The sequence below is a fragment of the Periplaneta americana genome, chromosome 12, assembly GCF_040183065.1.
Source record: "Periplaneta americana isolate PAMFEO1 chromosome 12, P.americana_PAMFEO1_priV1, whole genome shotgun sequence".
In the NCBI taxonomy this organism is placed as follows: Eukaryota; Metazoa; Arthropoda; class Insecta; order Blattodea; family Blattidae; genus Periplaneta; species Periplaneta americana.
This window is the reverse complement of record NC_091128.1, coordinates 33824149-33836835: the sequence shown is the minus strand read 5'-3', so window position 1 is coordinate 33836835 and position 12687 is coordinate 33824149. Positions and strand designations below refer to the sequence as shown.

General features: G+C 35.2%; 1 protein-coding gene across 2 annotated transcripts in view; it reads left to right on the top strand.

The window, feature by feature from the left end:
- Positions 1-11648, top strand: part of LOC138710223 (uncharacterized) — a 481621-nt gene extending 469973 nt beyond the window's left edge. Inside the window, exons 4-5 of one of the 2 annotated variants that reach the window (XR_011335182.1) lie at positions 5774-6063; positions 6137-11648. Coding sequence is in view for 1 of the 2 variants with exons in the window: in XM_069840883.1 (XP_069696984.1) it covers positions 5774-5947 (174 nt within the window). In the remaining variant the exon portion in view is untranslated. Of the gene's footprint in view, positions 1-5773 lie in introns of both variants that reach the window. The other variant, XM_069840883.1, reaches the window with a different exon arrangement.
- The last annotated feature ends 1039 nt before the right edge of the window (positions 11649-12687 follow it).

Here is a 12687-nt window from a genome sequence, read left to right as displayed (position 1 = left end):
AGGCCTTGTAAATTTAAACTTGCAACACACTTGCGTAAGTAAATAAATCAAATCAATTCTTATTTATTTATTTAAACGTAACGAATTCTCAGTGTCGCGCGCCACTATGAGCTATGAGGAAATAATTAAATGTCATACTGCACTCTTTGTAAATTAATTAATTGGAGTGGAGATTTGTAAGAAAACAGGAATTAATGTAGTTAAGACGTAAGCGTAAAAACCATTTCTGACGACTTTCGGTTGTTTGTCTGAACGCCACTCGTGGGGTCGGTCGTGGCTGAACGCGAAAACATCCATGGAGTAAAATACGTATGCAAACATTAACCTATAACGGTATGCAATTTATTTACACTGATGTATAATTAATGTGTTACCTACAAACATTTTCTATATCCTATTTATTTATATTGATATATAATTAATGTGTCACCTATCTACTTCTTTGAAGACAAAACTAAACTTTCTATAATTTATTTTATGACAACATTTTCACATTCGCCGCCGAATAACAACAAATGAATGACACCTATCGAAAATAACAAACGGCGATCACACATGAAAATATTAGCGTCCAAAACCAAACTATTTATTTAAATTAAAATGATTAATAATAATTTATCTTTTTATTAAGATCGGCCAAAAAATAGTATGCAGTACATCTGTTAAGTGCATAACAGATTCTCGGAAACTTTTCCTCGATTCTGTTATAATGCATTTATACCCCTTTTGGTTTGAAGATAGCATATTATAATATATCTTACTCACAATTCTACCGTTCACGTCATATCGCTCATTTTCTTGTCATTTTCATCCTCATTCTGATCATCATCTTTGTCATCTTTTAAATAAATCTTCCATCTCGTTTCGTTGTCCCATGATAAGTATGCAGCAAAAGCAGACAATCACTGATTGCAAGACTCTTTGGTAATGTTGTCAGCATGGCTCAGGTTCGCTGCTTACGGCTACACGAGATAATCACAAGACGAGGGATATACAGTACTCCAGTTGCTTGGGAAGGCAGGAAATTCCCCTTTTCCGTGCTCCGAATCAAATTCAAGTGTATTAATAACAATGAACATTTGTAACTTTAATTGATTTAAATGTGTTGCTAATGTTTATACAACTGACGAGTGAAGTAGAGAGGGAGATTGAATTTTAGTTGGGAAATTATTATCATGACAGATTTATAACAATACGATGCCAATATATATAACATTTTGTTACTAACAATACGGTGCCAATAAATATTGCTTCGCTTATGTATAGTCCAGCTAAGTTGTCCTATTTTTAACTCTCTTCAAAATATCTTTCTTTAAAAAGTACATACATTTTTCTTCTTTTAATTTCGACCTAAAATATTCTTCAATAATAAAATGTATACAAAAGCGTACTAGCAAATCCTTCACAGCAATTTTGTTTGGTAAAAAAACGTACAATTCTTTTGCAGGACAGACCTCACAAATCAGTATTGTTTATAAATATTACTGTGTTATAAAGACATTTCCACTTTGAGTTGTATTTTGGGATATAAGGGTCGAGTTTAAATTGCCGCAACGTCCAATAAGAATTCTGCAAAATCAAGAAAAAGAGAACTTTTATTATAGATGTGTTTACATATACTATTTTCAAAATGCCCTTCTTTGAGAGTGCACATTCTTTCTTTCATTTTCGACCAAAGGTTTCCTTCAATAATAAAATCTAGACAATAGCGTTCCAGTAAACCCTTCACAGCGACTTCATTTGGTAAAAAAAAAAACACAATTCTTTTATAAGACAAATCTCTCAAATATGTTACAAACAGATTGCCTCTTTGAGTTGTGTTTTGGGTCATGTTTAAAACTCCTTTTTACTTGGAGTTGCTTCAGAAATTCGTGTATTGACAAGGGAAGAGCATGTCTAATCTGTCGTACAATCCCAATGATCCTTCTACAGAACCACGAGAAATTAGATCTTCATACAGCCTTTCAGCAAACCCTTCACCTACACCGTACTTCCGATTGTTACTGACGAACAATATTGCCTGTTGTAAAATCGACGCAGGAATAAAAGTTAACTTTATGGCACTGCTATAAATTTTGTTCTCATGCGCATTACAATTGTGTGACCGTAATAATGTACACTAACAACACACACAAAGCGACTTTGACTTCATACTCCATCTCGGAAGAAAGCTTCCACTACACTACTGCTGAGTGCTGCAAAACGCAAAAGAACTAGCTACAAATGTCGCTACGTGTGGCTTTCATGTGGCCATATTTAGCGACATTTAACGCAGAAACTAGCAGTAATTGTAGCGCCCGTGTGGCCACCCATTTTGCGACAATTACTGCAGCTACATTTGTAGCAGAAAACCTGCGACAAATGTAGCTCGTGTGGCCGTACCCTTAAGGAAAGCACTTCACTATTTCTTGGAATTCTGATTGCAATATAAATGTCCTCTGACATACAACTTTCCTGCTTACGTTATTTGCACCTTTTCAGACATCATCATAATTCTCATTACATGCCGGATGACTTAAGTAACGGTGTCAACTCTACTATTCCTATGGTAACTTGCATTTTTACCATTTGGCTATAGGATGATATGAGATGATCTCGAAAGAAAGTGCGGTCTTGATTTCTGCACCAGCGAGAAGAATAATTCAATAATTCGGCCACCGGCGTAGCTCGGCCGGCTGAGGTGCTTGCCTGCCGATCCGGAGTTGCGCTCGGATGTGGATTCCATTCCGCTTGAGCTGATTATCTGCTTGGGATTTCCCAACAGTAAGGCGAATGTATGAAAATTTATGGCTAATCCTCGGCCTCATCTCGCCAAATATTATCTCGCTATCACCAATCCCATCGACGGTAAATAACATAGTAATAGATACAGCGTCGTTAAATAACCTACTAGAACAATAAGAATAAATCGCATTTCACTGATAGTCTTTGCCAGATTATGATCTATAATTATATCTCCATATTAAATCAGAATTGATAAAAAGTTCAAACCAAAATTCTTCTTGAATAACCCAACATTGAGCTTTTCTCTATTTAAAACGATCTCTCAGTAATAATAATAATAATAATAATAATAATAATAATAATAATAATAATAATTGAAAGGGTTATTAGAGAAATGTCAGTGTTTAGCATAAACGTTTGTTCACTGACAGTTTATTTCTCCTTCTTAAAAATGGAATCCCGAAGTTCATTACGGCTCCCATTGTTCAAGTCATACCTATCTGGTCCTCTCGACTATTTTTCCTATTGGGCGATAACTAAGAACTTCCTTTGGCGTCACTTTACAGTCATTCCCCGTATATAGTTTAATTATAGTTTTTACTATAGTTAATATAAATTTAAATTATGTATTATCAACTGCTATCATAGTATATCTACTTTCGTAGCCTCTTCTTTCTTGTAAGCCACACTATAAATTTTATAGGTGATCACTTCATTTACTTGTAATCAATCTATTTTAATTTTTCCTGTCATTTTCAAAGTCTCGTTGTCATATAATATTAGGATCACAGCCATCGTTGTATAAAAGTTTAATATTGTTTTCGTTTTCATGCATTTTTAACGCTCTACATCAGTGCTGTCAAAGCAAGCGCATTTTTCTGACCTTGACGTCGTGCGCGGGCCGGAAGGTTTGTGTATATGAATAAGCAGCCTGTTGGAATAAGAAAACAGTGGTGCACAAACTTCAGACGGAACGTGAAATTTTATGTCGTTATTTTTATATGGCTTCTTTCTGTTTGATATTATCTATATTGTCTTAAAACAAAAGTACTAACACCAATTTCTTAATATTGCAGTTGTGTTTTTAATGTTAAGAACACAATAAAGAGTTAAGAAGGAATATTCACATAAATTTCATAGTAGTACAACTATACTGTACTAAATGGATGAAACACATCATTCATAAAGAAAGTGACATCCCAAAAAAGGAGATTGACATGACAAGTTAGAATTGATATTGTTTGTACCTTTAGACTTATAAAAGTAATCAATAAACCAATCAAAACAATAGTACAGTACAAAACAAAATTACCTAGATGCTGTATATGTTTTAAGTGTAACTAATATTCCATAACAAAACTCTCATCGCATTATGCTTTTAAGGTGATATTGGTGAGCAACTTCCTATCATCAAAATATTAAATTACTTTCTCGAAATGTGCTGAAACTATAGAACTGACATTTTTACAACACATGGGCACGTATCTTTTGCTTATGATGTAACAGTAGTTGCTTTGTTAATTCATTTCCTTACAAACAACTTCCATGCGAACATTTTAAAAAATGTCAATACACTATCTTCAGTAAAACGTATATACGGTATATTAGGTTTACGAAAACATTATGTAAGGCTACTAAATAAATAGGACTATATCTGAAAATTTCACTTTTTCTATAAAAAAAAGTTGAGAAAACATTTCTTTCGAATAAAAAAATCAAACTTGTGAAAAATGAGCATTAAAATTAAAACTTACATTTTTATAAAGCACTTATAGTCTACTTCTCAAACAAATCTAAAAATTAACATGGATACAGTTTTAATAAGTTCTCTTCCCTTTATCCATTGAATCAGTGCTGGCCATCCCTGAATATAGCTCGACTAAGCGGCATATACTACCTCTTTCGTCTGTCTCTTTCTTTTCTGCTGTAAAGCGCTCAGGCTTTCCTGAGCTCAAAAGCGCGCTCTTGCTCCTATGGGCATCAATTGACATGACTGTTCTACATTATACTTTAAATATGTTTTTAATTTTTTAACTTCGTCGTCGTCGTTATCGTCATCATCATCATAATCATCATTATTATCATCATCATCATCATCATCATCATCATCATCATCAGCATCAGCAGCAGTAATAGTAGTAGCATGAACTGATTAATAGGATCTTTGTCCTGTTTGTTATAAATCACAAATATGTTCCTCGTCTTGCCATCTTCTCCAAAGAGAACCGAAACTCGCTTGCCTCTGAGTCAATACTGAAAAGCCTAAATGAGGAGGCGATCTGGGTCCATTCTTTTAATGTGTTTTTTTAAATGTAACTGATAATTTCAAATGAAATTAACAATGTTGCTCACAATTTTTCCTATGTTGTTATGTTTCTCTTTCTATTCATTCCTGTTAAGTCCAATAAAGTTCTGAAGAATCTTATAAGAGTAGCTTTTAATTTACTTTTATCTTTCTCACTTAAGACCCAACTCTCACAGCCGTATAAAGTGGCAGGTTTCAATCCGGTGTAATGCAATCTTAATTTTGTGATCACTGATATTTTTTAACAAAATTTAATTTAATATCACTATATACGAGTAAGTGGTTGTATTTCTGCTGTCTTCTATCAACGCCCCTCGAAGTTTGAGATATTATATAGCCAAGATAGTTAAATTCAGACACATACTATTAGGGACCTTGAATTTCAGTTTTTACTCTGCTTATATTCTTTCCATAAAATCCCATGAATTTAGTTTTGACAATGAGATTTGCATATCATATTTTTTAGTGTTATTTAATTTTAATGTAGCGTTTTGTAATTCATCTTCTGACCTTGCAATCAGTATTTGGTCATCCACATACAGTTTGTTTGTAGGCCTAGTATTTTATTTTCTTTAAGTTTGATGCCAAATGTTGTTGTTCTTTTTAAACTTTTAGACTCTCAGCCTGAGAAGTGAATCTAAATGTAATTAGACTTTCAATATTACTTTTTTGTAAAAAAAAGAAAGTGACCTAAGAGTCCGTTCATACGCGATTAGTCACTTACTGGTTTTAATTTGTTCACAGAGTCCTGACGCCTGCTCTACGTGTAAAGTATGTGGAGGACATCGTCTGCTGCCTTGCACTGTGTGTAACGGATCCAAGAAGAGTGTCCACCGAAATGACTTCACAGCGGAATTCGTGGCTCTGAAGTGTATGCATTGCGACGAGGTGGGCCTTGTACGTTGTCACGCCTGCTAGCACAGCACCACCACGTCTACCGAAGTGTATGCATTGTGACGAGGTGGGCCTTGTATGTTGTCACGCCTGCTAGCACAGCACCACCACGTCTACCGAAGTGTATGCATTGCGACGAGGTGGGCCTTGTATGTTGTCACGTCTGCTAGCACAGCACCACCACGTCTACCGAAGAGTATGCATTGCGACGAGGTGGGCCTTGTACGTTGTCACGCCTGCTAGCACAGCACCACCACGTCTACCGAAGTGTATGCATTGCGACGAGGTGGGCCTTGTATGTTGTCACGTCTGCTAGCACAGCACCACCACGTCTACCGAAGAGTATGCATTGCGACGAGGTGGGCCTTGTACGTTGTCACGCCTGCTAGCACAGCACCACCACGTCTACCGAAGTGTATGCATTGCGACGAGGTGGGCCTTGTATGTTGTCACGCCTGCTAGCACAGCACCACCACGTCTACCGAAGAGTATGCATTGCGACGAGGTGGGCCTTGTACGTTGTCACGCCTGCTAGCACAGCACCACCACGTCTACCGAAGAGTATGCATTGCGACGAGGTGGGCCTTGTACGTTGTCACGCCTGCTAGCACAGCACCACCACGTCTACCGAAGTGTATGCATTGTGACGAGGTGGGCCTTGTATGTTGTCACGCCTGCTAGCACAGCACCACCACGTCTACCGAAGTGTATGCATTGCGACGAGGTGGGCCTTGTATGTTGTCACGTCTGCTAGCACAGCACCACCACGTCTACCGAAGAGTATGCATTGCGACGAGGTGGGCCTTGTACGTTGTCACGCCTGCTAGCACAGCACCACCACGTCTACCGAAGTGTATGCATAGCGACGAGGTGGGCCTTGTACGTTGTCACGCCTGCTAGCACAGCACCACCACGTCTACCGAAGTATATGCATTGCGACGAGGTGGGGCTTGTACGTTGTCACGCCTGCTAGCACAGCACCACCACGTCTACCGAAGTATATGCATTGCGACGAGGTGGGCCTTGTACGTTGTCACGCCTGCTAGCACAGCACCACCACGTCCAACGAAGCGGCCTCGTTCATCATCCTATGTCATGACTACTTGCCATACTCTCAGCCTAAGAAGAATCTAAATGGAATTGGACTCTTTCGCACACTTCGGCATACAGACGCGTTGCGCTTAGTTTTCTCTTAATCTGGTAGAATGGTTGTAGAGTACTCTAAAAGTACCCAACACCAGGTTTGATCATCATAAATTCCACTTTTACTCACTGGAATTTGAACAATGAGCCAAATTTTGCCGTCGCCTATGGAAGAAAATATCAATTTGAATGGTGATTCATAATTTCAAATTAGCACAGCACCTGTTTTATGTTGCAGCCTGAATCGTTCAGTTTGCAGAGTTACTGGTTATAGCCTGAAATAACATAGTCTTGATCCCTTGCAAGGACAAGAACTTCTCGTCACGATCATTTCCAGAACAAACATTTTTCGTCCTACTGGCATTCTCCCTCGAGGACAGACTGCCCTGAGCGAGATACTTGCCGTACTCCTCTTACTGGACGATATTATAAAGATAGACTACTGCTTCTGTATCTCCCTGCTTCCACTCGGCTTAAATACGTGTAACCAGGACAGCTTTATTACATTCTTTTACTGCTTAAAATTAATCCAGTGTACATTGTTCGTAGAACAGTCATCACTAGATGCAATTGCGGGAGCGAGAGAAACAGCACTTTTAGAAGGAGGTGTTGCATTGCCATAAAGTGTTAGGCTGTCACACACGTTGCTTGATTTGTCTAAAACACACAAAGTGTGACTAAACTATAAGATATTCTTGTGGCATCTGAATGGCTTGAGAACGCGGCGTTGTATTGCAGATCTGACAATATGTAGTTTAGACCAGGCTTGGGTGTTAATAACTCAATCGAGTCACTGCAGACGACCCCTTAACTCTCCATTCCACCTTCCTCAGCAGAGGCAGTCATGTTTTGTAGCGATACGAGAAGACAGGAAGGCAAGAATTGCAGAGTGACGGATTGTATGAGATAGGCATCATAGCTTTCGGCTCTTGCTGGTCGCCTACCATCCACCACTGATGCACAGTGCTTTACTGTGTGTTTGTTTATACAGCGGTGTAAGCGAAAAAATATGAGTGGGGATATCTCTTTTCTTTTCCCTTTCCCTTTATGCCCAGGGCTGGTTTAGACATACATTTACGTAAATAAACTATATCGACTGCTAGCACTTTACATGAGTTGCACTTCAGACTCACCTTCTTAAATGAAATTATAGCTGATTGCATATTTATAGCAGTATAATTAGACGACAATTTATTACGGTTCTTAAAATAATTGTCGTTTTTGTGCCTTTGTGTGGATTAAATACATTCTGCACGGTTCAAAAATCACTTTATTATCACTGATGCACTGTATTACCGGAAATAGTTTATAATTTAAGCGAACGTGACGAATAAATCTGACAATGAATCTAACGTGTTCTCTAATAAAGATATAAAAATCGACCAATTTTATGGCGTTTCTATTAACTTTTGGAATGCGAAATGGAAGCTAAATTTACCAAGACGCAATAGGAGTGGCTGCGTATTGTAAGAGTGCATTTTTCCACTACTTTTAAAATTGTTCTGTGAGCATATGAATACCGGCTAGCTAGAATGAGATTTTGGAAACTCACCCTGATTTAATGAGTATTTTAAGAATACACTGAAGCACTGCCACTATGATGCCTTGTGTCTTCATGGTGTGTGTGCGAGTTAACTGCTGCATGTGATGTTAATTCGTGGGGAGAATATAATTGTAAGCGAGCGTCATAATAGGCCTATTCCAAAGGAATATTAAGTGAAGTAATTAATGTTTTCAATATAAAGCTTTGTATAAGTAGAAATAAGTTATTATAGTTTTAACAGTGACTCGAAATAATCACTGTTAATGTTGACGTATAGATATAAAGCAATGAATTTGTTTTATAATTATTAAGGCTTCTAACATTTGAGTATCAAGAATTGCTACTCTTAACCTAACTTTACGTTTAATTTTTTTTTCATTGTGAAGATCATCTGTTGTGTATAGGTTACATTGTCTAATTTGTTGTAGTGCCTCTAATCGCTATTATTACTTAAAATGTTTATGCAATGTGAACTATTTTATAAGGATGCAAACACTACATATCTGTATTATTGTAAACTTGTTATTGACCCCTTCACAAAGTTATTATTTGCTGGATGTTGTGGGAGATGATTTCACTTGCTCAAACACAATTGTAAGTCTGTTTTGGTACGAAGTGCGTAACTAGAACTGCAAATATTTTAAAGATGAATGGGTAAAAAAACATTCTGTAACTTTTATAATATATGCTGAATTTCTCTTCCGTGGACTCTTGCGTAATGTTAGCTGGAATGTAAAATGGCAATTTATTTAGTGTTATGTGCCAAGATAGTTAGTGAATTAGTTTGTATATTTACATGTCTTAATTTATAATATTCTCTAAGACACATGTAACGAGTTGATTACTATAGCAAAAGTTTCTGATGTAAATAGAAGTGTATGTACTTCATAGCCTGGATTCAAATGTAACTTACATTCTAAATCGTGTGAATTTTATTTTCTGTACAATGAAGCGTAATCATTATTTTCATGCGTATTTCGATGCAGTAAATGTTACCTCTCTAATTATTTGTTTAAGTATTGAGTATATAGTTGATGCTAAATTGTATCAATCTATAGTGTTTTAATTTGTTTTCTGAATTTAATTTTGCTGGAATTTAGCTTTTCATTTATTCAGATATAAAACGTAGCTACTTCTGTGCTGCGCCGAAGTTAATTTTAACCCTAGCACAGTTATAATACAATATTTAGGAACTTGTATTTTGTATTGTTACTTAGCCTTTGAAAGTTTCTGAGTACTGTACATTTGACGCTAGAAACATAGCCTATAGAAAACTGCGTATTATGTGTTATTTTATGTACAGATAAACTTATATCATTGTATAAGAATAAAAAAAAATGTATGGGTGTTGTGCGAATAAATGTAGGCTATGTATATTTTTATATCAGGTGCTATGCATATTCAAGTTACATTATTTGTAGCAAATGGATAAAGCAAAATGAGTACGTGTGAATTTCATAATATTTCTACAATAGAATCTCTTCTAAAATTTTTGACATGTGATCATTTTTATGGTAGGGAATCTATGACATTGACAGTAATGTAGCTTTATTTGAAACTTCCTACACTTAAATGTTCAGGCTTGATATACATATTTATTTAGTCCAGGCTATTGTGAATAAACTCTACTACGATGTTGCTCTTTGTTATATATGCTTGTTATAATGAAATATCACTGTTTGATCAACTTATGGAAATTCTTACATTGTTTGGTTATTCCCAAGGTAAGAAGGTGAGTTTCCTCTGTCTTTGTTTTCTGAGAAAACTCCTTTAAACATGTTGGCACTTTCAGTAGAATGAAACTGTGTACATGTGTTAAAAGACTTGTAAGAAATATTATTTGTGTCATTTCCTGACTTGGTCGAACAGTATAAGCATTACATGCTTTGTAGAAAATGTGTGTGATTAAGTGGGGTTTTGAATTAAGCTTGAGTGTAGGCCTACTGTTAAACTTTACTTGAATTATATAATAATGTTTTAGTAGCAAACCATTGCTATGTTAGTGAGTGTGTGAGTATGTGAGTATGTGGACGATACAATGAAGAGCATAAACTGTGAGATTAGAGTAAGTTACACTTGTGTTAGTGGCTTCAAAGTTCACACAAGCTCAAAGTTTTCGTCCCTCCTCGCACGAAAACATAACGAACAGCTTGTGTTAATTTCCTTAACGAAGGTATATGAACCTTTATGCTGAACTTCTAAATACTTTCATTGTCTCCTCTTCATGGAGCCAAGACTACATGAACTGTATGAACTTGAAAACACTCTGATGTTCTTCAGTGTGAAACTTACTATGTGCTGCAGCATGTTAATTTTTTTTACAATATGTGAAGGTTATAATATTCTGATTATATGGATTAATTACTTCACCTTATAAACGATTTAAAAATAAATGTGTTTTAATAGAACTTGGAAAAAAATTGGTAAGCTTTTGTTCTGGTGTTTAAATTTCCGTTTTGATTTCTTTCATTCTTTTGATAATTAATCATTGTAATTTAAATTTAAGATTGAGTATAATTACTGTAATTTATTCTAAATGGAATTAATATCATTTCCAGTAATACTTATTCAAAGTTTTTAACTTTTGTCAATATGTCTTGTTGAGAACTTGCTTGTTAATGTTGATTACGAAATATATTTTAAATTTACAACGTAGATTCCATGACAAAAAAAAATTGTTTTCATATTTATTTTGTGTCTAACTGATTTACATTGGCTGCAGTAAGTACCATTTGTGTTCTCTGTTAGATTTGATACGCGCGCTCTAAAAAATGTTGTTTACTAGAACATAACACAATTTTGTGGATTCCTCATTACAGTTGTCCAAAGCTTAGCAGATGATGTTTGTTATATATTATGAAACAGTAATTTTTCTCCAGTTCCATTATAATCTTATATTCTATGTCTCAGTAGATCACACATACATATCTGTAATGGGAGTAATTTCGAATGAACATAATATCTTTGTGATTTGATATTTTGTATCCCAATTGTGAACTAATTCAGTTTGTGCACAAATAAACACATTAATATTAAGTATTCCTGTCTTCAAGAATGTAATTTATGTTTCAATTGCTTAAAGGGAGACTCCACTGAAAATCATAAACATTTTCCAAAAAACATTAGTGACTATTTAGTTCAATTCTGATTACAAATATGTTATTTTTTAAATGAAGGTTGTAAGAGGGCGTGACATTTACATATTTGTCAAAACTATTTTTTCACCAAAGAATTCTCTTTTGTAAATTTTTTATTACAAACTTAGTAACTAAAAGTCAGACCTTCTTGTATAAAATTGAAAGAATGTGTTGAGAACAACATAAATATTTATGTGCTCGCTACGAAATATATTCATACTTAGAGTAAAACCTGAATAATGATGTTCAGTTCAGTTCTAAACTTCTAATTCCGGATCGAATCGTAATGCTAAAGCTCTTAAATTACATAAAGATGATAATACTTTCCTAACATTTGTTTCATGTTATACCTATAATATTCTTTTATGGGCAAATCTTATATATATCAATGTGTGTTTAGAAATAAATATGTATTCCATTTCTCCTCTGAAACAAAGTAGGCACTTGATGTTGCCAACACTTGAGCCATACTCAGAAACGTAAAGTTGACTATCACAATCCATTATAGTTCGGAAATTACTTGTTTAGATTGTCCTTGAATCTAATAAAAGATTACTTATTAGCACGTATTAAGAAGGAAAAACAGAAAATTACACAGCGTAAAATTTTACCTACAGGAAAGCGAGATCAAGAACAACGAAGTAGATGCTGCAAAAGGCAGTAATTCACGTGACGTGATAGAGAAGAGGAAAGGAGGCGGAGGAAATCGAGACAAATTGAAGATTCGAGATTACCGAATAAGAAGTTATCTTGTTTCTACAGTGAAAACATTTGTAAGTGTGTATTTTAGGATTTCTTTTTAAAATGGATAATATGAAGACAATCGAAATGTTGGAATATTATAAGCCTAATAATTCTTAAGTTAATAGTAAGGAGTAAAATAAACACTTCACATCATAATTAACCATTTTTGTTCCATGAAATAAATCAGAAAAATAATA